Source organism: Salmo salar, chromosome ssa13 (genome assembly GCF_905237065.1).
Source record: "Salmo salar chromosome ssa13, Ssal_v3.1, whole genome shotgun sequence".
NCBI classification, from domain to species: domain Eukaryota; kingdom Metazoa; phylum Chordata; class Actinopteri; order Salmoniformes; family Salmonidae; genus Salmo; species Salmo salar.
This window is the reverse complement of record NC_059454.1, coordinates 43,112,482-43,138,999: the sequence shown is the minus strand read 5'-3', so window position 1 is coordinate 43,138,999 and position 26,518 is coordinate 43,112,482. Positions and strand designations below refer to the sequence as shown.

The 26,518-nt window shown below is 43.8% G+C and overlaps 1 protein-coding gene across 2 annotated transcripts in view; it reads left to right on the top strand.

Annotated features, from left to right (window-relative positions):
- Positions 1 to 26,518, top strand: part of wnk3 (WNK lysine deficient protein kinase 3) — an 81,300-nt gene that overhangs the window by 23,273 nt on the left and 31,509 nt on the right. For both annotated transcript variants that reach the window (XM_014135796.2, XM_014135795.2), the window contains exons 3-7: positions 23,779 to 23,951; positions 24,090 to 24,310; positions 24,946 to 25,103; positions 25,476 to 25,564; positions 25,882 to 26,101. In XM_014135796.2, the coding sequence (XP_013991271.2) occupies positions 23,779 to 23,951; positions 24,090 to 24,310; positions 24,946 to 25,103; positions 25,476 to 25,564; positions 25,882 to 26,101 (861 nt within the window). The remainder of the gene's footprint in view (positions 1 to 23,778; positions 23,952 to 24,089; positions 24,311 to 24,945; positions 25,104 to 25,475; positions 25,565 to 25,881; positions 26,102 to 26,518) is intronic.

The window sequence follows — 26,518 nt, the reverse complement described above, 5'->3', positions numbered from 1 at the left end:
CGGGAGCTTCATGAAATAGGTTTCCATTGCCGAGCATCTGCACACAAGCCTAAGATCATCATGCGCAATGCCAGGTGTTGGTTGGAGTGTTGTAAAGCTTGCTGCAATTGGACTCTGGAGAAGTGGAAACGCGTTCAATGGAGTTTGGGGAAGGCCCTTTCCTGTTTCAGCATGACAATGTCCCCGTGCACAAAGCAAGGTCCATACAGAAATGGTTTGTTGAGATCGGTGTGGAAGAACTTGACTGGCCTGCACAGAGCCCTGACCTCAACCTCATCGGACACCTTTGGGATGAATTGGAACGCAGCACGTCCCCGCAGCAAGTCCTCTGGTCATGTTTATTGTACCACCAGAGAAGGAAACCTGCACTAGTATTGTATGTATTCTGCTTTGACCCTTATCTCAAGTAATGAAAGCAGTGTTTTTTTATCCCACTGTAGGCCTATTCCAACTTCTGAAAACTGTTGAGAGAGAGGGAGAGCGGGATGGAAGGAGGCCATGGGTGGGAGGGAGAGAGAGGGGGGGAGGGAGAGCGGGATGGAAGGAGAGCATGGGTGGGAGGGAGGGATGGAGAAGGGTATGGAAGGAGAAAGCATGGGAGAGAGAGGGATAATAAGAGGTAGAATGACGGAGTTAGAGACTGATGAGCCAAAAAGAGGATTAACATGGCATCACTCCCAGAGAGTGGCCGTGTGGCTAATACTAACCTAACACACGCACAAACACACATCGTCGTCTGGTCACACACACACAGATGGATCCACTGGCACAGATAATACAGTCACTATATCTCATGGCCTGCATTTCCTCCCTGCTGCTCCCTGGTCCTGTTAACTCTGTTACGTAAAGGACAGGTGTTGATGAGGATGATAATTGTGAGGTAGTTGACACAATAACATGTATACACAGCAGCAAACACACACACATTATGCATGTTGTACGTGAGACACACTCTAAGTGAGTACCTGTCCTCACACCCACACAGAGAATCACTCCAGAAACAGGGATTAGCTCTGCTAATGCACCTTGAAAGAGAGAATGGGTGAGGGAAGTTCACAGTGCGGACACTGTCTCAGTCACAGCGTCTCTTCTTTCCTCTCCCTCATTTCACTCCTCCTTCCTTTCCCTTCACCTCACAAATTCTCTGCTAAAAGGGCAACTCTATATATCCCCCAGGCTAACATTTCAGCTTTCAGCTCTAATTTACCACATTCATTAGCTAAGATCGTTCATCGGTGTGTCTGTGTGCGTGCAATTGTGTGTGTGTGCGTGTGTATGCCACTCCCCCCCTCTCTTTGTCTGTCTCGTTGTCTGTCAGAGTGAGTATACAGAGTGATCCAGGGAGTTAATTACAGTGGGTGCCTGTCAGGCGGGAACAAAAATCCTGCACCGACAGCACAACTAACTGGTCTGGGGCGGTCTGGGCTGGGGCAGGAACCCACACAAACCCACCCCAACCCTCTCCAGTCCTGTCAGCCCACTGAGCCCAGTCCGGCCTAACCCAATCCAGCTCAGCCCAAATCCACCCTGTGTGTGTTTTGGGAATGTATTTGTGTCAGAGAGTGTCTGTGTGCAGTTGGTTGGTATCTTTTGCGTGTGTGCGTGCGTGCGTGCGTGCGTGCGTGCGTGCGTGCGTGCGTGCGTGCGTTTGGAATGAGCCAGCCAGCCAGGAGAGGGAGGGCTGGATGGAGCTAGTCTAGCCTACAGAGTCTAGTGTAGCAGAAGTAACCTGTCCAGGAATGACCGGTTCCGACCAGTCAGTGGATGGAACCGCATTGAGGTCCGCTTTACAGCAGTGAAAGGTTGCTTAGGGCCGCTTTACCGCAGTAAAAGGTTGCTATGTGACAATTGTTAGGGATGTCGGAGTGATTTAAAGTGTCTTCTTAGAACAGCAGGCAGCCTGGACCCCTGGGGATTCTCCTTAGTATTTATGTCCTGTCCAGACACAGACAGAGGGACTAATGCTCACACACACACGCACAAACATACTGACTAATGAACGCATACACACACTCACACAGGGTTAATGCTTATATATCAAAAGCGCCTCAAACACAGTTGTTTGTTTCCTTCCAGAGGAGGGGTCAAACAAACATCTGAGGCTCAGGCTCCATTTGGAACCTGAGCGAAGCAAGATTTGGTTCTGTGTGCTTTAATCTTCATTAGTTACAAATTAATACAGGTATTTTCGTGTGTGTGTTTGTTTACTCAGCTCAGAACCTGTGAAGGGAAGAGGAGACCCTCTATTATTGGATTAAAGCCAAAGATCAAAGGTCAAACAACCACACAATGATAATCTCGTAGCACAGAAAAGTTTAGGAAAGGCAGATCTTAAAGGGCCCTTATAGTCCAGTGGGGAGAAACAGGGTATGGAGACCCAGTTAGTTACATGTGGTATCATGCGTTTTCACTCAGCTCAGCCCCTCGATTGGATTATACTGGATTACGCTGTAGGAGTCAAAGGTCATAATCATGATAATCCCATAGCACTACCATTTCATTGTGTCGACTGGTTAAGATACCATTGGTAGTTTACACTAAAGAGACATACAGTCAATTCTGTTCATCTTTGACAAAAAAAACATAAATTGCTGAATAGTTGTTAGTGGAGCAGTAGTTGAATAGGTTGATAGTGTTTCAGTATTGCAAGAAGAAGAGGCCAGTTGTGAGGGAGTGGCTGGCTCTTTGTCTTCAACTTTACATCTCAGTCTAAAGCCTGATGGAAAACCGTCGAACTTTTACACACCAGTATATTTCAGATTTATGTTGATAGGAAATGTACCAGCAAAAGTACAAGCCATACTATTGATTCATGACTAAAATAGTACAAATGGAATTGATTAGACCAGCCTGCAATTATTTATTAGTCCAGATTAGAATCGATCTGACCAGATTGACCAGACGTGTTCAACTAGGCTAGTGATAGTCAAACTGTGGCCCGGGGGCCATATCTGGTCCACCATGACCTGATGGACATTTGGCCCTTTTCATCGAACTGTGAGCTCACAGCAAAGCATGATGTTATACGAATCATTGATTGTTATGGCGTATGGTTGGTAGGACTGGGAATTGCCAGGGCCCTCACAATTCGATATTATTGCGATACTTAGGTACCAATACAATATGTATTGCCATTCTCAAGATTCTATGTATAGTGATTTGATTGCAATTTTAGAGCGTGTGTTATAAGGAGCAGGTGTGAGTGCAAGAAAAAATATATATACAGTACCAGTCAAAAGTTTGGACACCTACTCATTCAAAGGTTTTTCTTCTTCTTTTTTTTACAATTTTCTACATTGTAGAATAATAGTGAAGACATTAAAACTATGAAATAACACATGGAATCATGTCATAACCAAAAAGGTGTTTAAACAAATCAAAATATGATATATTTGAGATTCTTCAACGTAGTCACCCTTTGCCTTGATGACAACGGCTATCAAGTGGCGCAACGGTCTAAGGCACTGCATCTCAGTGCTAGAGGCGTCACTGCAGACCCTGGTTCAATCCCGGGCTGGGATCGGGAGTCCCATAGGGCGGCGCACAATTGGCCCAGTGTTGTCCGGGTTAGGGGAGCGTTTGGCCGGGGTAGGCCGTCATTTTTAAAATAAGAATTTGTTCTTAACTGACTCGTCTAGATAAATAAATAAATACAAATAAATGACTGCTTTGCACACTCTTTGCATTCTCTCAACCAGCTTCATGAGGTAGTCACCTGGAATTAATTTCAATTAACAGGTGTGCCTTGTTAATTTGTGGAATTTATTTCCTTCTTAAAACTTCTTAGAGATCAAATCCCTTTAGCGAGATCGATTTGACAACATCCAGTGAAAGTGCAGGGCGCCAAATTCAAACAAAAGAAATCTCATAATTAAAATTCCTCAAACATACAAGTATTATACACCATTTTAAAGATACATTTCTTGTTAATCCAACCACACTGTCCGATTTTAAAAAGGCTTTACGGCGAAAGCATACCTTGTGCTAATGTTACCCATTTTCCAGCCAAAGAGAGGAGTCACAAAAAGCAGAAATAGAGATAAAATTAATCACTAACCTTTGATGATCTTCATCAGATGGCACTCATAGGACTTCATGTTACACAATACATGTATGTTTTGTTCGATAAAGTTCATATTTATATCCAAAAATCACTTTGCCTCCAAAATCCAGTGATTTTGCAGAGAGCCACATCAATTTACAGAAATACTCATCATAAACGTTGATATAAGATACAAGTGTTTTACATAGAATTAAAGATACACTTCTCCTTAATGCAACCGCTGTGTCAGATTTCAAAAAAGCTTTACGGGCAAAAGCACACCATGCGATAATCTGAGTACAGCGCTCAGGCACCAAAACAAGCCATACAGATACCCGCCATGTTGTGGAGTCAACAAAAGTCAGAAATAGCATTATAAATATTCACTAACCTTTGATGATCTTCATCAGAATGCACTCACAGGAATCCCAGTTCCACTATAAATGTTTGTTTTGTTCAATAAAGTCCATATTTATGTCCAAATACCTCCCTTTTGTTCGCGCGTTCAGTCCAAATGCAAAATGCGCGAGCACTAAGTTCAGACGAAAAGTCTAAAAAGTTCAATTACAGTTCGTAGAAACATGTCAAAGGATATATAGAATCAATCTTTAGGATGTTTTTATCATAAATCTTCAATAATATTCCAACCGGCCAGTGCTCAGCACATGTGGGAATTCCTTCATGACAATCGGAAAAGCATTCCAGGCGAAGCTGGTTGAGAGAATGCCAAGAGTGTGCAAAGCTGTGGCTACTTTGAATAATCTCAAATATAAATATTTTGATTTGTTGAACACTTTTTTTTGGTTACTACGTGGTTCCATATGCGTTATTTCATAGTTTTGATTTCTTCACTATTATTCTACAATGTAGAAAATAGTAAAAATAAAGGAAAACCCTTGAATGAGTAGGTGTGTCCAAACTTTTAACTGGTGCTGTGTATTTTCTTTTTAAATTACAAATTGATCAAAGTATCAATATAATAATATTGCGATATGTATCTCTATCGATATTTATCCCCCATCACTAGTGGTTGGTGGTGATTTGTTGTGACTACATAGCTGCGTTGTCACCATTTCAAGTTCACACAGAGTGGTATCCTACGAAGCAAGCTAGATCTAGTCAGGGTTTTCTAAAGCTAACCAGCTTCACGTTGGGTCACATTCCAGCTCAGGCTTCATCCGTACTACAACAGTGGATATTGCTCGTCCGACTGCCAGTAACCCTAGCAGGTTTGTAACTGCTCGCGCATGTCGCACATGGCTAGTCAAACGCGGAACTCTTTATTGAGACAATGCTGAAACATCAATCCATGGGCGAGTAAGTGGCAAATTCAGCAGGCTTTTAGAAGTGCCGTCTTTATTTTGTTACTTATTGTTAATGCCGTCTGGTGTGCTTATCAATGCACAAGCACCATTTTTCTCACTCCCATCGATAAAATAATGTATTAAGTCAATCAAAAGTGTGACTGTGCATGATACATAACATGACAATTTTTTTTAACACAAAGAAAACATTTGATTAATAAAATATTAAATCAGTCTTCCTCAAATGAAAGTGGTGATGATGCGTTCTTTGCAAGTGGGAGGGAATCTGATTTCATTGTTCCTCAACTCGTGCCTCAGTCATTTCATTCAGGGTAAGTGGAGTTAGCCGTGAGTTAGCCTGACCCCAAAGCAGGTTAGTTGTGAAGGATTCGTTGCCATAGGAATGTACCTGGCTAAAAGGTGAGCCACCAGTTATCCCGAGTTGAACTCCGAGTTGATCAAAGTTACCTAGCTAACTCCAGAAAACTGCTTTGTAAGATACCCCTCAGGTTACTGCGGACAGTGTACAATAAAATAAGAATAATAAATCAATTTGTTTTTCTTGCACTCACGCCTGCGCTTATTATTTTCTTTCTGGCAGTGGTTATGCTGAGAGCAGCTATTTCAAAGGAGGAGTCTACTTGCAATAACTGATCTGTGGTTATTTTGGTTAAATGTAAACGTCACCAACATAGATCATCATCATAAATGACAGTCTTCTCCCTGGCCTGTACAGAACACTCTTTGTTAACTAGCGTTCCTTGGACAGCCATAGACGGACTGTACAAAACATTAAGAACCACATACTCTTTCCGTGACATAGACTGACCCAGGTTAATCCAGCTGAAAGCTATGATCCATTATTGATGTCACTTGTTAAAGCCACTTCAATCAGTGTAGATGAAGGGGAGGAGACAGATTTAAAGAAGGATTTTTAAGCCTTGAGACAATTGAGACATGGATTGTGTGTGTGCCATTCAAAGGGTGAATGGGCAAGACAAAAGATTTAAGTGCCTTTGAACGGTGTATGGAGGTAGGTGCCAGGCACATTGGTTTGTGTCAAGAACTGCAACGTTGCTGGGGTTTTCACGCTCATCAGCTTCCCGTGTGCATCAAGAATGGTTCACCACCCAGAGGACATCCAGCCAACTTGACACAACTGTGGGAAGCATTGGAGTCAACATAGGCCAAGCATCCCTGTGGAACACTTTCGACATCTTGTGGAGTCCATGCCAAGACAAATTGAGGCTGTTCTGAGGGCAAAATACATGTCTCCAAGCATAGAAGTTACAGCACATATAAGGATCATTATGGTAAAGAATTTTCTCTCTATACAGACAGCTAACACCAGAGCAATATCTAAATGTCTATATTTGGCCTAACACCCTTCGTGAATCACCATTGCTTAGCATATAGACTCAACATCAACTTGATATGCATCCAACGTCCTCTCGTAATATCTTCTGGTGCTGGTTAATTGGAAACGAAACCCCAGAGTGTGATTTTAGATGTTAATTAAGTATTGATCATGAACTCTTCAGACGGGAATCGCCTCTCCTTCTCATTAGTCCTTAAGTCTATCGACTCACCCGTGCATCAATATAAGTAACATAATAATAGAATCACCATCAAAATTCATCAGTTTAAGCTAGAGATACTTTTGTGTGTATATATAGAGTATGTGGACACCCCTTCAAATTAGTGGATTTGGCTATTTCAAATGTTTGCCTTGTTAGAGCTGGCTCGATCAACTGTAAGTGCCATTATTGTAAAATGGAAATGTCTAGGAGAAACAGCGGCTCAGCCGCGAAGTGGTAGGCTACACAAGCTCACAGAACGGGCCTGCCGTGTGCTGAAGTGCGTAGCCCGTAAAAATCCTCTGTCCTCGGTTGCAACATTCACTACCGAGTTCCAAACTGCCGCTGGAAGCAACGTCAGCACAAGAACTGTTCGCCTGGAGCTTCATGAAACGGGTTTACATGGCCTAGCAGCCGCACCACGCTTCACCATCTGGCAGTCCAAAGGACTAATCTGGGTTTGCCAAATGCCAGGAGAACGCTACCTACCCCAATGCATAGAGCCAACTGTAAAGTTTGGTGGAGGAGGAATAATGGTCTGGGGATGTTTTTCATGGTTTGGGCTAGGCCTCTTAGTTCCAGTGAAGGGAAATCTTAACACTACAGCATACAATGACATCCTAGACGATTCTGTGCTTCCAACTTTGTGGCAACAGTTTGGGGAAGGCCCTTTCCTGTTTCATAATGACAATGCCTCCGTGCACAAAGCAACTTGACTGGCCTGCACAGAGCCCTGACCTCAACCCCATCGGACACCTTTGGGATGAATTGGAACGCCGACTGCGAGCCAGGCCTTATCGCCCAACATCAGTGCCCGACCTCACTAATGCTCTTGTGGCTGAATGGAAGCAATTCTCCGCAGGAATGTTCAAACACCTAGTGGAAAGCCTTTCCAGAAGAGGCTGTTATAGCAGCATATTAATGCCCATGATTTTGGAATGAGATGTTTGACGAGCGGGTGTACTGTCACACTACATGACGAAATGTATGTGATCATTTTATTTTTTGCTTGGGCAATTCAGCTCATCCGCCTCTGTTGGCCTTCCGCATCTGCGGTGGAAGGTGACCAAAGTACAGTGGTGTTTTGTTAAATAGTACCCGCAAAACACCAGTCTCAACGTCAACAGTGAAGAGGCGATGCTGGCCTTCTAGGCAGAGTTCCTCTGTCCAGTGTTTGTGTTCTTTTGCCCATCTTGATCTTTTATTTTTATTGGCCAGTCGGAGATATGGCTTTTTCTTTGCAACCCCGGAGTCGCCTCTTCACTGTTATCGTTGAGACTGATGTTTTGCGGGTACTATTTAATGAAGCTGCCAGTTGAGGACTTGTGAGACCTTTGTTTCTCAAACTAGACACTCTAATGTACTTGTCCTCTTGCTCAGTTGTGCACCGGGGCCTCCCACTCCTCTTTCTATTCTGGTTAGAGCCAGTTTGCGCTGTTCTGTGAAGGGAGTAGTACACAGCATTATACGAGATCTTCAGTTTCTTGTCAATTGCTCGCATGGAATAGCCATCATTTCTCAGAACAAGAATAGACTGACGAGTTTCAGAAGAAAGTTATGTTTCTGGCCAATTTGAGCCTGTAATCAAACCCACAAATGCTGATGCTCCATATACTCAACTAGTCTAAAGAAGTCCAGTTTTATTGCTTCTTTAATCAGAACAACAGTTTTCAGCTGTGCTAACATAATTGCTAAAGGGTTTTCTAATGATCAATTAGCCTTTTAAAATGATCAACTTGGATTAGCTAACACAACGTGCCATTGGAACACAGGAGTGATGGTTGCTGATAATGGGCCTCTTTACGTCTATGTAGATATTCCAGAAAAATAAATTAAAAAATCAGCCATTTCCAGCTACAATAGTCATTTACAACATTAACAATGTCTACACTGTATTTCTGATAAATTTTATGTTATTTTAAAATGGACAATTTTTTTTTTGTTTTTCTTTCAAAAACAAGGACATTTCTAAGTGACCCCAAACTTTTGAAAGGTAGTGTATGTATTCTCAGAACCCAGAATCACATTTCACAGTACGGGGGCCAGCTACTAGATACACATGAGACAAATCGATACTATGTGGTTTACAAAAACTACTAGGCTATGAAAATATTTACACACTTTCTTTCTCCAGCAAAGTAAACAAACTGGGAGTACATGATGTGATACCGTAGGTGAAGGACAAACACGCGTTTGAGACATTGCACAGTGTAGGGTTCCGTCTTTCGGATGGGACGTTAAAAGGGTGTCCTGACTCTCTGTGGTCACTAAGGATCCAATAGCACTTATCGTAAGAGTAGGAGTGTTAACCCCGGTGTCCTGGCTAAATTTCCACTCCGGACCTCATACCATCATTTTCTATCTCATACCACATAATCATCCCCAGCGTCCAATTGGCTCGTTCACCCCCCCCTCCTCTACCCTGTAACTATTCCCCAGGTCGTTGCTGTAAATGAGAATGTGTTCTCAGTCAACTTACCTGGTCAAATAAGAGTAAAAAACAAAACCTGAAACAAACAGGACATAATTAAAAAAGGGGGAGGAAAATAGACAGACTCCAACTTGTAAGATCAAGTTGACCACGAGACAAATGAAGGAGGGAGCAACAGAGTAACAAAGACAGAGAAACAGAGGAACAAAATGGAGAGAAAGAGCGAGGGAACTGAGAAGCTATGAAAGAGGCCTATTGTGTACAGCAGGCTGTGGGTGTCTCTCTGCAGTCCCTCTGAGTGAATATCCTTGTTACATATGGTGTGGGTCTCAAATGGCACCCTATTCCCTATATAGTGCCCATTAGGGTGCTCACAGTGCCCATAGGGCTCTGGTCAAAAGTTGTGTACTATTTAGAGAATAGGGTGCCATTTTGGAATGCATCCATGTAATAATCTATACAACACCTACTGCTTCTACACAACAAAATACACCATTATCTACTGTTAGTGGGGTCATCAATATTTTATTTATTTAACATTTATTTTATCAGGCAGTCATGCTGAGACCAAGATCGTTTTCACAGATGAGCCCTGAATTACATCAATTACAGAAAATACACACATCAAAATGCAAGCAGAAAGAAAGAAAATAGTCCAGTACTTCTGCAGTTGATCAATGACTTCAACCTATTGGCACCCTATTCCCTGGTCAGAAGTAGTGGAGTATATAGATAACAGGGTGCCATTTGGGAGGTAGACTGTGAATGTAGTTGCACCACTTAGCTGGTTGTTGTAACACAGCTATTTTGAGCTCCTAAACCAAAACACCCCCTGGCTGTAGCTGTCAGAGGAAAACAAGAGATAAATACATTACACAACGTTTGTACGTGTACTAATAATGGTCTGTATTCTCAGTGTGGCAATGTGTTTGGTAATGTGTATTGTAGCATTGAGTCCCTGAGATGCAGTGAACAATAACATTTGTCAATAAGATTGAATGTCTGACATGGCTATTGTTGACTATTAAATCCAATAAAAAGTATTCGGTAATGTGTTATTTTACCTGAAATGCACAAGGTCCTCTACTCCGCCAATTAATCCACACATAAAACGGTCAACCGAATCATTTCTAGTCATCTCTCTTCCTTCCAGGCTTTTTCTTCTCTTGACTTTATATTGCGATCGGCAACTTTCATAAATTAGGTGAATTACCGCCACTGACCTCGTTCATCTTTCAGTCACCCAAGTGGGTATAACCAATGAGGAGATGGCACGTGGGTACCTGCTTCTATAAACCAATGAGACTATGGGAGAGGCAGGACTTGCAGCGTGATCTGCGTCAGAAATAGAACTGATTTCTATTTTAGCCCTTGGCAACGCCGATGCTTATTGGCGCGCGCAATAATTGAATAACATAGTTTTCTACATTTATTTTGCAAGTCAGTGTAGACAGCCTTTAAGGCACTGGATTGCAGTGCTAGCTGTGCCACTAGAGATTCTGAGTTCGAGTCCAGGCTCTGTCGCAACCGGCCGCGACCTGGTGACCCATGGGGCGGGGGACAATTGGCACAGTGTCGTCCGGGTTAGAGGACGTTTTGGCCGGCAGGGATGTCCTTGTCCCATCGCGCACTAGCGACTCCTGTGGTGGGCCGGGTGCAGTGCACGCTGACACGGTCGCCAGGTGTATGATGTTTCCTCCGGCACACTGGTGCGGCTGGCTTCCGGGTTAAGTGGGCATTGTGTCAAGAAGCAGTGCGGCTAAATGTATAAAATGTGTATGTAAACAAAAGATGTTCTGTTTGATAATGTGTTTGGTAATGTTATACGTATTGGTAAAGTGTTTAGTAGTCTGTTTTTCTGGTGTCTCCTTTGACAAGCCTGTAACACTTTGGGATCCTGAGTGGCGCAGCATCGCAGTGCTAGAAGCCTCACCACAGACCCGGGTTAGATCCCGGGCTGTATCACAACCGGCCGTGATCGAGAGTCCCATAGCGTGGCTCACAATTGGCCAAGCGTCGTCCGGGTTAGGGGAGGGTTTGGCTAGGGGAGGGTTTGGCCAGGGTAGGCTGTCATTGTAAATAAGTATTTGTTCTTAACTGAATTACCTAGTTAAATAAAAAGGCAAAAAAAAAAGAATGACATTAAGACAGCCTGTTTGATAATGTGTTTTGGCAATGTGCTGTGGCACTGCGTCTCCAGTCCCAGTTCCTGGCCCGTTACTCAGGCCACAGTCAAGCACAGCAGTCAGACAGTAAAACAAAAATCACCCACATGACATACAGACGGTAAAACATTAGGCTAACATACAGCATTGCCTAGTCGGTAAAGGGGAAACAAATCAGCTACGTTACCAGTGAGGGACCACATTCACTTACAATTTTCATTTTACCTTTATTTAACTAGGCAAGTCAGTTAAGAACAAATTCATATTTACAATGACGGCCTAGGAACAGTGGGTTTACTGCCTTGTTCAGGGGCAGAACGACAGATGTTTACCTTGTCAGCTCGAGGATTTGATCTAGCAACCATTCAGGTACTAGCCCAACACTCTAACCACTAGGCTACCTGCCGTCCCAGGTATCCCTGCTTGCCTGACAGAAAATTATGTTTCACATATAACTCGTATTGATGGGCTTAAAAACTGTATCACCTCAGGTATATTGAGGAGATTGTGACCTACTTTTTGTTTAGTTTTGCAAACAAAGATAACCCCAACCCATTCTCCCTCTTAGTCCCCATCCACCTCAGCCCACATCTTCCCTCTCCACCAGGAAACCATGTTTCGCACATCATATGAAGGAATGCGCCTACCTGATTTAGGGGACAAAGTGAACAGTTGGGAGTTGGGGCCAATTTCATCGTCAAACATTCCCTTGGTGTTAAATACAGTCTGAACAAATTACAATAAATTCAGATTACGGTACGCCAAGGTAATATTTTTCCATATTCTGTTGCAGTTAAAGGGTTGTTCAGATTCAATTAGATCTGTAGACAATACTTTTTTAACAGCTAGCTCGGAATATGAGCTTTACAAAAGTTGTTTATATATTATAGAGATCAGTCTTTTCGGGAGCCCAGATAATTTTTATATAAATCCCATAAATTGGATGGTTAGGTTTCCCAAGGGACTCCATATGCCAGCATAGCTGACCTAAATTGTACATACAGAAAAAAGGAGTTGCCTGGTAATGTGTATGTATCTTTCAAATCTTGGAATGTTATCAAACCATTATTGTCAATGATAATATATATACACACCATATACACTACCGTTCAAACCCACCGTCACTGGACCAGACAGGACTGGCAAAAATTGCTCTTCACTGACGAGTCGCGGTTTTGTCTCACCAGGGGTGATGGTCGGATTCGCGTTTATCGTCGAAGGAATGAGCGTTACACCGAGGCCTGTACTCTGGAGCGGGATCGATTTGGGAGGTGGAGGGTCCGTCATGGTCTGGGGCGGTGTGTCACAGCATCATCGGACTGAGCTTGTTGTCATTGCAGGTAATCTCAACACTGTGCGTTACAGGGAAGACATTCTCCTCCCTCATGTGGTACCCTTCCTGCAGGCTCATCCTGACATGACCCTCCAGCATGACAGTGCCACCAGCCATACTGATCGTTCTGTGCGTGATTTCCTGCACGACAGGAATGTCAGTGTTCTGCCATGGCCAGCGAAGAGCCCAGATCTCAATCCCATTGAGCACGTCTGGGACCTGTTGGATCGGAGGGTGAGGGCTAGGGCCATTCCCCCCCAGAAATGTCCGGAAACTTGGGAAGAGTGGGGTAACATCTCACAGCAAGAATTGGCAAATCTGGTGCAGTCCATAAGGAGGAGATGCACTGCAGTACTTAGTATCTGGTGTGGCCACCAGCTGCATTGACTGTTACTTTTGATTTTGACCCCCCCTTTGTTCAGGGACACATTATTCAATTTCTGTTAGTCACATGTTTGTGGAACTTGTTCAGATTTTGTCTCAGTTGTTGAATCTTATGTTCATACAAATATTTACACATGTTAACCTCTTACATCTAGACGTTCCGCTAGCGGAACACCTGCTCCAATATCCAATGATAGGCGTGGCGCGAATTACAAATTCCTCAAAAATACAAAAACTTCAATTTTTCAAACATATGACTATTTCACAGCATTTTAAAGACAAGACTCTCCTTTATCTAACCACACTGTCCGATTTCAAAAAGGCTTTACAGCGAAAGCAAAACATTAGATTATGTCAGCAGAGTACCAAGCCAGAAATAATCAGACACCCATTTTTCAAGCTAGCATATAATGTCACAAAAACCCAGAAGACAGCTAAATGCAGCACTAACCTTTGATGATCTTCATCAGATGGCACACCTAGGACATTATGTTATACAATACATGCATGTTTTGTTCAATCAAGTTCATATTTATATCAAAAACCAGCTTTTTACATTAGCATGTGACGTTCAGAACTAGCTTCCGGGGAATTTGCTAACAATTTACTAAATTACTCACGATAAACGTTCACAAAAAGCATAACAATTATTTTAAGAATTATAGATACAGAACTCCTCTATGCACTCGATATGTCCAATTTTAAAATAGCTTTTTGGTGAAAGCACATTTTGCAATATTCTGAGTAGATAGCCCGGCCATCATGGCTAGCTATTTAGACACCCGGCAAGTTTAGCCTTCACCAAAATCAGATTTACTATTATAAAAGTTTGATTACCTTTTGTTGTCTTCGTCAGAATGCACTCCCAGGACTGCTACTTCAATAACAAATGTTGGTTTGGTCCAAAATAATCCATCGTTTATCCGAATAGTGGCGTTTTGTTCGTGCGTCCCAGACACTATCCGAAATGGTAAATCAGGGTCGTGCGCATGGCGCAATTCGTGACCAAAAATGTCTAAATATTCCATTACCGTACTTCGAAGCATGTCAACCGCTGTTTAAAATCTATTTTTATGCAATTTATCTCGTAAAAAAGCGATAATATTCCGACCGGGTATCTCCTTTTCGGCAAACAGAGGAAAAATCACAAAGACGGGGGCGGCCAGGGCACGCGCCTAAGCCCACAGTCCCTTGATCGGCCACTTGAGAAAGGCAATAATGTGTTTCAGCCTGGGGCTGGGATGACGACATTCAGGTTTTTCCCGGGCTCTGAGCGCCCATGGAAGACGTAGGAAGTGTCACGTTAGAGCAGAGATCCTTTGTAAAAGATAGAGATGGCAAAGAAGTTCAAGAAATGGTCAGACAGGCCACTTCCTGTAAAGGAATCTCTCAGGTTTTGACCTGCCATTTGAGTTCTGTTATACTCACAGACACCATTCAAACAGTTTTAGAAACTTTGGAGTGTTTTCTATCCAAAGCCAATAATTATATGCATATTCTAGTTACTGGGCAGGAGTAGTAACCAGATTAAATCGGGTACGTTTTTTATCCAGCCGTGAAAATACTGCCCCCTAGCCATAACAGGTTAAGTTTGCTGAAAATAAACACAGTTGACAGTGAGAGGACGTTTATTTTTGTTGCTGAGTTTATTTAAGGAAACTGCCAGTTGAGGACTTGTTAGGCGTCTGTTTCTCAAACTAGACACTTTAATGTACTTGTCCTCATGCTTAGTTGTGCACCGGGGCCTCCCACTCCTCTTTCTATTCTGGTTAGAGCCAGTTTGTGCTGTTCTGTGACGGGAGTAGTACACAGCGTTGTACGAGATCTTCAGTTTCTTAGCAATTTCTCGCATGGAATAGCCATCATTTCTCAGAACAAGAATAGACTGACGAGTTTCAGAAGAAAGTACTTTGTTTTTTTTGCCATTTTGAGCCTGTAATCGAACCCAGAATTGCTGATGCTCCAGATTTTATTTTTATTTTATTTTATTTCACCTTTATTTAACCAGGTAGGCAAGTTGAGAACAAGTTCTCATTTACAATTGCGACCTGGCCAACATAAACCAAAGCAGTTTGACACATACAACAACACAGAGTTACACATGGAGTAAAACAAACCTACAGTCAATAATATAGTAGAAAAATAAGTCTATATACAAAGTGAGCAAATGAGGTGAGATAAGGGAGGAAAGGCAAAAAGGCCATGGTGGCGAAGTAAATACAATATAGCAAGTAAAACACTGGAATGGTAGATTTTCAGTGGAAGAAAGTGAAAAGTAGAAATAGAAATAATGGGGTGCAAAGGAGCAAAATAAATAAATAAATACAGTAGGGGAAGAGGTAGTTGTTTGGGCTAAATTATAGATGGGCTATGTACATGTGCAGTAATCTGTGAGCTGCTCTGACAGCTGGTGCTTAAAGCTAGTGAGGGAGAAAAGTGTCTCCAGTTTTAGAGATTTTTGTAGTTCGTTCCAGTCATTGGCAGCAGAGAACTGGAAGGAGAGGCGGCCGAAGGAGGAATTGGCTTTGGGGGTGACCAGAGAGATATACCTGCTGGAGCACGTGCTACAGGTGGGTGCTGCTATGGTGACCAGCGAGCTGAGATAAGGGGGGACTTTACCTAGCAGGGTCTTGTAGATGACCTGGAGCCAGTGGGTTTGGCGACGAGTATGAAGCGAGGGCCAGCCAACGAGAGCGTACAGGTCGCAGTGGTGGGTAGTATATGGGGCTTTGGTGACAAAACGGATGGCACTGTGATAGACTGCATCCAATTTATTGAGTAGGGTATTGGAGGCTATTTTGTAAATGACGTCGCCGAAGTCGAGGATCGGTAGGATGGTCAGTTTTACGAGGGTATGTTTGGCAGCATGAGTGAAGGATGCTTTGTTGCGAAATAGGAAGCCAATTCTAGATTTAACTTTGGATTGGAGATGTTTGATGTGAGTCTGGAAGGAGAGTTTACAGTCTAACCAGACACCTAGGTATTTGTAGTTGTCCACATATTCTAAGTCAGAACCGTCCAGCATCACTACTAGTAGTGATGCTGGACGGGCGGGCAGGTGCAGGCAGCGATCGGTTGAAGAGCATGCATTTAGTTTTAATTGTATTTAAGAGCAGTTGGAGGCCATGGAAGGAGAGTTGTATGGCATTGAAGCTCGTCTGGAGGGTTGTTAACACAGTGTCCAAAGAAGGGCCAGAAATATACAGAATGGTGTCATCTGCGTAGAGGTGGATCAGAGACTCACCAGCAACAAGAGCGACATCATTGATGTATACAGAGAAAAGAGTTGGCCCAAGAATTGAACCCTGTGGCACCCCCATAGAGACTGCCAGAGGCCCGGACAACAGGCCCTCCGATTTGACACACTGAACTCTATCAGAGAAGTAGTTGGTGAACCAGGCGAGGCAATCATTTGAGAAACCAAGGTTATTGAGGCTGCCGATGAGGATGTGGTGATTGACAGAGTCGAAACCCTTGGCCAGGTCAATGAATACGGCTGCACAGTATTGTTTCTTATCGATGGAGGTTAAGATATCATTTAGAACCTTGAGCGTGGCTGAGGTACACCCATGACCAGCTCTGAAACCAGATTGCATAGCGGAGAAGGTGCGATGGGATTCAAAATGGTCGGTAATCTGTTTGTTGACTTGGCTTTCGAAGACTTTAGAAAGGCGGGGTAGGATAGATATAGGTCTGTAGCAGTTTGGGTCAAGAGTGTCCCCCCCTTTGAAGAGGGGGATGACCGCAGCTGCTTTCCAATCTTTTGGAATCTCAGACGACACGAAAGAGAGCTTGAACAGGCTAGTAATAGGGGTTGCAACAATTTCGGCAGATCATTTTAGAAAGAAAGGGTCCAGATTGTCTAGCCCGGCTGATTTGTAGGGGTCTAGATTTTGCAGCTCTTTCAGAACATCAGCTGACTGGATTTGGGAGAAGGAGAAATGGGGAAGGCTTGGGCGAGTTGCTGTGGGGGGTGCAGTGCTGTTGACCGGGATAGGGGTAGCCAGGTGGAAAGCATGGCCAGCCGTAGAAAAATGCTTATTGAAATTCTCAATTATAGTGGATTTATCGGTGGTGACAGAGTTTCCTATCCTCAGTGCAGTGGGCAGCTGGGAGGAGGTGCTCTTATTCTCCAAGGACTTTACAGTGTCCGAGAACTTTTTTGAGTTTGTGTTGCAGGAAGTAAATTTCTGCTTGAAAAAGTTAGCCTTTGCTTTTCTAACTGCCTGTGTATATTGGTTTCTAACTTCCCTGAAAAGTTGCATATCACGGGGGCTGTTCGATGCTAATGCAGAACGCCACAGGATGTTTTTGTGTTGGTTAAGGGCAGTCAGGTCTGGAGAGAACCAAGGGCTATATCTGTTCCTGGTTCAAAATTTCTTGAATGGGGCATGCTTACTTAAGATGGTGAGGAAGGCATTTTTTTTAAATAACCAGGCGTCCTCTACTGAATGGATGTGGTCAATCAGGTCGATTTGAAAGGCCTGCTCGCTGAAGTGTTTCAGGGAGCGTTTGACAGTGATCAGTGGAGGTAGTTTGACCGCTGATCCATTACGGATGCAGGCAATGAGGCAGTGATCACTGCGATCTTGGTTGAAAACAGCAGAGGTGTATTTAGAGGGCAAGTTGGTTAGGATGATATCTATGAGGGTGCTCGTGTTTACGGCTTTGGGGTGGTACCTAGTAGGTTCATTGATAATTTGTGTGAGATTGAGGGCATGAAGCTTAGATTGTAGGGTGGCTGGGGTGTTAAGCATGTCCCAGTTTAGGTCACCTAGCAGCACGAGCTCTGAAGATAGATGGGGGGCAATCAGTTCACATATGCTGTCCAGAGCACAGCTGGGGGCAGAGGGTGGTCTATAGCAGGCGGCAACGGTGAGAGACTTGTTTTTAGAGAGGTGGATTTTTAAAAGTAGAAGTTCAAATTGTTTGGGTACAGACCTGGATAGTAGGACAGAACTCTGCAGGCTATCTCTGCAGTAGATTGCAACACCGCCCCCTTTGGCCGTTCTATCTTGTCTGAAAATGTTGTAGTTAGGGATGGAGATTTCAGAGTTTTTGGTGGTCTTCCTAAGCCAGGATTCAGACACGGCTAGGACATCTGGGTTGGCAGAGTGTACTAAAGCAGGGAATAAAACAAACTTAGGGAGGAGGCTTCTAATGTTAACATGCATGAAACCAAGGCTATTACGGTTACAGAAGTCATCAAAAGAGAGCGCCTGGGGAATAGGAGTGGAGCTAGGCACTGCAGGGCCTGGATTCACCTCTACATCACTAGAGGAACAGAGGAGGAGTAGGATAAGGGTACGGCTAAAAGCTATGAGAATTGGTCATCTAGGACGTCCGGAACAGAGAGTAAAAGGAGCAGGTTTCTGGGGGCGATAAAATAGCTTCAAGGTATAATGTACAGACAAAGGTATGGTAGGATGTGAATACAGTGGAGGTTAACCTAGGCATTGAGTGATGATGAGAGAGATATTGTCTCTAGAAACATCATTGAAACCAGGTGATGTCATCGCATGTGTGGGTGGTGGAACTGAGAGGTTGGATAAGGTATAATGAGCAGGGCTAGAGGCTCTACAGTGAAATAAGCCAATAAACACTAACCAGAACAGCAATGGACAAGGCATATTGACATTAAGGAGAGGCATGCTTAGCCAAGTGATCAAAAGGGTCCAGTGAGTAATGAGGTCGGTTGCGGTCACGGCGATTCAGACAGCTAGCCGGGCCATGGGTAGCAAGTTGGCAGAAGATGGTCTGTTTTTAGGCACCTCGTGCGTTTCCGTCGGTAGATTAGTGGGGTTCCGTGTGGTAGAGGGGACCAATCCAATTGGCAGAAATAGTTATAGTGGCCCAAGAAAATTGGCCGATAGACCTATTCAGATAGCAGCCGATAAGACAGCTAACGATTAGCTGGATACTCAACTAGTCTAAAGAAGTCCAGTTTTATTGCTTCTTTAATCAGGATAACATTTTTCAGCTGTGCTAACATAATTGCAAAAGGGTTTTCTAATGATCAATTAGCCTTTTAAAATGATCAACTTGGATTAGCTAACACAACGTGCCATTGGAACACAGGAGTGATGGTTACTGATAATGGGCCTCTGTACGCCTATGTAGATATTCCATAAAAAATCAGCCGTTTCCAGCTACAATAGTCATTTACAACATTAACTATGTCTATACTGTATTTCTGATCAATTTGATGTTATTTTAAGGTGACAAAAATGTGCTTTTCTTTCAAAAAACAAGGACATTTCTAAGTGACCCCAAACTTTTGAACAGTAGTGTATATATCAATGAGATTTCCTTTGCGTTGTCAGCATTAATAGTATTGTATGTTAAGCAGTCTTCATAATTAATGTTTTATTTATGCAGCCCCTATGCATCTATTCCCCTGCCTTTCATATTATAGAGTGCAGATGTGTGTGTTTTTTCTTTGTGCGTGAGTGCGTGCGTGCATGTATGTTTGTCTTTTGCCACCGTGACATGACTGAACTGATTATGATGATAATTGACCCCAGTGACCTTTGCTTACCCCAGATCACCTGACCAGACACTGGAAACCACACAATAGATACACAGGGAAGAGCTGCAGGATGCACAGAGAATATGGAGTTAGACGGCCAGACAAGAGACACACAGACGACAAGCAGTGACACAAACTGATGCTCTGATTATGCACACTGACAGATGACTGTGAGACTAGCCCGTGATCAACAGAAACCAACGCACAAAATCAGACACTGTTAGGGAGTTAGCTACACAGATGTAGAGACACCGTTGTTAAACAGTTCAATGCAGGGACACAGACTAACCGAAAGGCATAGGCCTACTGCACAGACAGCCACTGAGACCCAGACAGACACATCAAGCCATTCAGACAGTGAAACAGCAGGGAGTCGAGGCAAAGGGGCAGTCCCAAGTCCGGGGTATTATTTTTAGCTCTGACAATAAAGCAGCAGTCTTGCTGTTGACGCTCAGTTCAAGCTAGCGAATACAGGAGAGAGAGGGATGACAGTGCCAAGAGGGAGGAGGAGGGGGCGAATAGGAGAGAGGTGGCTTTCACTTCCAGAAAAGGACATTGAGTTGGAAGAGATGGATCTTAGACTTCACGATGCAGAGACCAAGCGAGAGGGCGAGACGAAGGGAGGGATTTAATGAGGGAAACTGCATTACATGGAAATCAGAAGTAAATCTGATTTAGAATGAAATGTCTGCAGAAGTAGCCCCTCTCCCTTCAGACAGTAATTCATGAACACATAGCCTTTAAGTAAATGGAAGAGGTAAATGGAAAGCAACATATTATGAATGCTATTTTAGGGATGTGTGTTGTGTTTGTGTTATTGCTATGGCAGGAATCCCACTGACCATTTAACCATTTAAATATGTTTCTTTTCATGTACTTGACAGGTGCTAGTGAGGAGATGATAGTTGTTTTCATGTACTTGACAGGTGCTAGTGAGGAGATGATAGTTGTTTTCATGTACTTGACAGGTGCTAGTGAGGAGATGATAGTTGTTTTCATGTACTTGACAGGTGCTAGTGAGGAGATGATAGTTGTTTTCATGTACTTGACGGTGCGATGATAGTTGTTTTCATGTACTTGACAGGTGCTAGTGAGGAGATGATAGTTGTTTTCATGTACTTGACAGGTGCTAGTGAGGAGATGATAGTTGTTTTCATGTACTTGACAGGTGCTAGTGAGGAGATGATAGTTGTTTTCATGTACTTGACAGGTGCTAGTGAGGAGATGATAGTTGTTTTCATGTACTTGACAGGTGCTAGTGAGGAGATGATAGTTGTTTTCATGTACTTGACAGGTGCTAGTGAGGAGATGATAGTTGTTTTCATGTACTTGACAGGTGCTAGTGAGGAGATGATAGTTGTTTTCATGTACTTGACAGGTGCTAGTGAGGAGATGATAGTTGTTTTCATGTATTGACAGGTGCTAGTGAGGAGATGATAGTTGTTTTCATGTACTTGACAGGTGCTAGTGAGGAGATGATAGTTGTTTTCATGTACTTGACAGGTGCTAGTGAGGAGATGATAGTTGTTTTCATGTACATCTTTGTTTTGTAGTTTCTTTGTTTGTTTTGCAATATGGCCTTGCCTTGTCACCACTTGTTGCAATTGTCACGTCTGTTGTCTCCCGCCTCAGGTCATGACCTTTGGTTGTTGTCCTATTCAGACTATAGCGTGATGTTGAATGATGCGTAAGAGACCACAAGTGGCAAGGTCAACAGAGGTCAAAACGACCACTGAAAAAACCACAATGCTTGCTTTGTTCCTTTAACGATGACAATTGTTAGGACAGCTGCCATTTGGGAAATTACTAAGCTATAAATGTATAGTCACTCAGCGGTTCATAGTGGTATATTATTTGCTTATTTGCCTTTTATAATGGTGGTTTGAGCTCTGAATGCTGGTTGGCTGAAAGTATACCACAGGTTTTACTCTTCTAATTACGTTGGTCACCAGTTTATAATAGCAATACGGCACCTCGGGGGTTTGTTATATATGGCCAATATACCACGGATAAAGGCTGTATCCAGACACTCAGAGTTGCGTTGTGCATAAGAACGGCCCTTAGCCGTGGTATATTGGCCATATACCACACCCCTTCAGGCCTTTATTGCTTACTGTAAGTAACCAGAGGGCCCAGTCAGTAGCCTGGTTTGTGTGTGTGTGTGTGTGTGTGTGTGTGTGTGTGTGTGTGTGTGTGTGTGTGTGTGTGTGTGTGTGTGTGTGTGTGTGTGTGTGTGTGTGTGTGTGTGTGTGTGTGCGCCAGCATACGTCTGTGTGTGCGTGTGCATGCATGTGTGAGTGTTATTCCCAGTGGGATACTCTGCCGGAGCCAGGGATTTCTGCAGCATCTGCCATACTAGGCCCAATGGCAGCCTGGCAGATGCCGCAGAAGTGTCTTATAGGCTGAGGTGGGTGTTGTCTCCACTCATATAGATGAAACTATATCCTGATTGCGCCATCTAGTGGTGGTAGGTGTTTAATTACATGAAATATGGTTGCTTGGTAGTGAGGAGGGCTGACTGATCGGTTATATTGCTCCACTATTTGTTTATTTTTTTAGGGGGTGTATCAGCTTTAATATTGCAAATAGATTGTGGATTCTATCAATGTACTTGCCTGCGTCATTTCCAATCCCCCATATATATTTATTTTATAATTATATATATTTTTAAATAATACATACTATATACATTTTACGGACACGGTATATTTTACATTTTAGTCCCATCCTTCAGCTCCCCTTAACCCCTCCCATCTATCTCCAAAGACCATCCAGTTTTGATTTCTGTTTTTCAACTGTGCTGTGAGGCTCAAGTATTGGCTCTGTTGTTGCCAGTACTGTTTCCTGATTGGTATAGTGTTCCGGTATTGGCTCTGTTGTTGACAGTACTGTTTCCTGATTGGTATAGTGTTCCAGTATTGGCTCTGTTGTTGACAGTACTGTTTCCTGATTGGTATAGTGTTCCAGTATTGGCTCTGTTGTTGACAGTACTGTTTCCTGATTGGTATAGTGTTCCAGTATTGGCTCTGTTGTTGACAGTACTGTTTCCTGATTGGTATAGTGTTCCAGTATTGGCTCTGTTGTTGACAGTACTGTTTCCTGATTGGTATAGTGTTCCAGTATTGGCTCTGTTGTTGACAGTACTGTTTCCTGATTGGTATAATGTTCCAGTATTGGCTCTGTTGACAGTACTGTTTCCTGATTGGTTTAGTGTTCCAGTATTGGCTCTGTTGTTGACAGTACTGTTTCCTGATTGGTATAGTGTTCCAGTATTGGCTCTGTTGTTGACAGTACTGTTTCCTGATTGGTATAATGTTCCAGTATTGGCTCTGTTGACAGTACTGTTTTCTGATTGGTATAATGTTCCAGTATTGGCTCTGTTGTTGACAGTACTGTTTCCTGATTGGTATAGTGTTCCAGTATTGGCTCTGTTGTTGACAGTACTGTTTCCTGATTGGTATAGTGTTCCAGTATTGGCTCTGTTGTTGACAGTACTGTTTCCTGATTGGTATAATGTTCCAGTATTGGCTCTGTTGTTGACAGTACTGTTTCCTGATTGGTATAATGTTCCAGTATTGGCTCTGTTGACAGTACTGTTTCCTGATTGGTATAATGTTCCAGTATTGGCTCTGTTGACAGTACTGTTTCCTGAAAGCTTGCTCCCCATAATAAGTCTCAGGTTTAGTATATGCATTGTCTCCTGAAAGTTGTTTTGTCATAGGTTTCCAGTTTAGTGTATGGTGAAAGTATGAACCTATGCCTCTTGAATTCAGACCTAAGCACTCTAAATCCTTCATTTTTGTTGTTGTTGTTGTACAAAAGTAGGAGAATAGCACTGAACGCTGTTTAGGCCGTGGCTATGTTCTCCCTGATGAAGACCTTTTGGGTTGCCCAATAAAACTAACTGCTTGAGCATTCAATAGTGCCGGTATCGATCTTTGCAACTTGATCTCACAACCGAACTCTCTCTCGGCTGTCTAACCTGCGTTGTGTGTATTCCTGTGTGTCTACAGGACCGTAAGCTGACCAAGGCGGAGCAGCAGCGTTTTAAGGAGGAGGCAGAGATGCTGAAGGGCCTCCAGCACCCTAACATTGTCCGTTTCTATGACTCCTGGGAGTCAGTGCTGCGAGGGAAGAAGTGCATCGTCCTGGTCACCGAACTCATGACCTCGGGAACCCTCAAAACGTGGGTAGAAGACACCCACACACAGACACACACACCCCTGCTCAGCTCGCAAATAGCGTTACACCGAAGAGATTGTTCCATAGAAACCATGCCACATTGCTGTATAGTTATAACCGTGCTCTCCTGTCCTGTCTGCAGGTACCTGAAGCGTTTCAAGGTGATGAAGCCCAAGGTCCTGAGGAGCTGGTGTCGTCAGATCCTGAAGGGCCTCCAGTTCCTCCACACCCGGACCCCTCCCATCATCCACAGGGACCTCAAGTGTGACAACATCTTCATCACCGGCCCTACCGGCTCCGTCAAGATCGGAGACCTGGGATTGGCCACTCTCATGAGGACCTCCTTCGCCAAAAGTGTCATAGGTAACTAGCGGCCGTCAGTTTCCCGGTGGCCATCGATCAGTCGTTTTCTTATGTCATGTTGTGGGAATGGTATTTGAATGGGTCATATAGGTATGTCAGAGCTCTTGTGAGTAAGACTTGAGATAATGGCCCTTGAGCTAATGGACCTCTGTGTTGTGGGAATGGCTTTTACAATCTGTGGTCACTCTGCTACAATGTGAATATCTTATGAGCTGACCCAAGTCTCCAAGAAGGCATCATCAGCCGAGTACAGTCTCTGCGGTGGTTATTCTTGCTCAAAGGTCAAGCTCTGTTGCACTAAATGCCACTGGAAGTGTATGTTAAGAGCTGATCTGTGGTCTGTGTTTACAGTAAGTGTGGACCCTATAGATTCCTGAGTAACCTTCTTCCTTAAAGAATGTATACTCCTGGGCGTCTGATGATGCTCCTTTACTGACAGAGGAGGTTAGAGGACAAAATGATATTCAATAAACACAAGTTGCACCTTTTGAGCATCACTGTCCAAGCATGACTATGATGGCAATCTTGATGCTTATTTCACCAATTTCTGACATTTTGTCTCAAAATATCTTCATCTGGCTATTTAAGGTGTGCGGCTTTACCTTTTCAATTGACTAATGTGCCCTGTCTTCCAGGTACTCCTGAGTTCATGGCTCCAGAGATGTACGAGGAACATTATGATGAGTCTGTTGACGTCTACGCCTTTGGGATGTGCATGTTGGAGATGGCCACCTCAGAATACCCCTACTCAGAGTGCCAGAACGCTGCGCAGATCTACCGCAAAGTCACCAGCGTAAGTCTGGGACCGCCGTCCCTTTGGGCTTGTCCCTTTTGCGGCATAGGTTCACTTTCCCCTACATTATCTTTCCGTCTAACGTTCTTCACAAAAATCCCTTTGGCTCTTTGGCCGGGTCTGTCGTTTTCCCGACTTGCCCTTGATTTTCTCGCCAACCTCCCTCAGATTCAGTAAATTATTAAATATACTGTATATGTGACAGTACATTAACTGTAGTCAGGGTTTCTTCATTACTGCGTCATGATTAACTCTCTGAAGTAGCACAGGAGTCCCATCTAAAGTATATTACTGTCTGTGTAGGACGGAGTAGTCCATAATCTATATCATTGTCCGTTCTGTCACCTCACCCTCTCCCATCTCTGTCTACAGGGTATAAAACCAGCCAGCTTCGATAAAGTCAACGACCCAGAGATCAAAGAGATCATCGGGTGCTGCATCCGCCAGGACAAGAGTCAGAGGCAAGTGGTTTGACCTCTCTCGACCCCCTTCCCGCTCTCTCTCTCATAGTAGTGGGAGGAGTTGCAATGCCTTTTGCAAACCTTGCTAAACAGCAGAGCGCTTGTAAAAAAAAAAGTCTAGTGGTTAGTGCCGCTGACCCTGGGCACATATACCAGAGTAGGCATGGGTTCAGCTCCAGCCCGCTGCCCTTCTGACTCGCCCTTCTCCTACCTTTCCTATCATCTGTTCTTCACTGTCCTATCCAATAAAAGCCACACATTGTTTGGGAAAGAAGTGGGCATTGGTTCCGAGCTTGATGTGTTCTCTCTGTCTGCAGGCTGTCCATCCGGGACCTGTTGACCCATGCGTTCTTCGGGGAGGACACAGGGGTGCGTGTGGAGCTGGCGGAGGAAGACACGGGCTGTCAGGACTGCCTGGCCCTCAGGATCTGGGTGGAGGAGCCAAAGAAGCTGAAGGGAAAACACAAAGACAATGAGGCCATCGAGTTCAGCTACGACCTGGAGAACGACAGCGCAGAGGAGGTGGCTTCGGAGATGGTGAGATTAGGAGGAGAAACGGATAGGGAGGAAGGGAGAGGGAGGCAGAAAGAGAAATGGTGAGACACTGATACCTTATTCACACCTTGGTGCAGACCCAGACTGTATCCTGCAGGCTCTGATATTTTCTTTTTAGATTGTCCTTTCTGGCATGGCCCCAGGCTAGAACAGTACAGTAAAGGTTGGCTCGGCTCAGCACATTAGTGTGAAAATGATAGAAGAGAGAGCAGTGCAGGACGGAGCAGGAATAACTAGGACCTCTGTTGAAGGAACTACGGGGAAGGTGGGAGGGCTATAGGAAAGGTGTGATCTATTAGAGTCCACTGCTCATTAATCAAGGTTTCCTTGCTAGTCGTTGCCTCCAACCTACATTCCCTCGCCGTGCTTTCAACTTTTTCTCTCTCTTTTTCTCTCTGC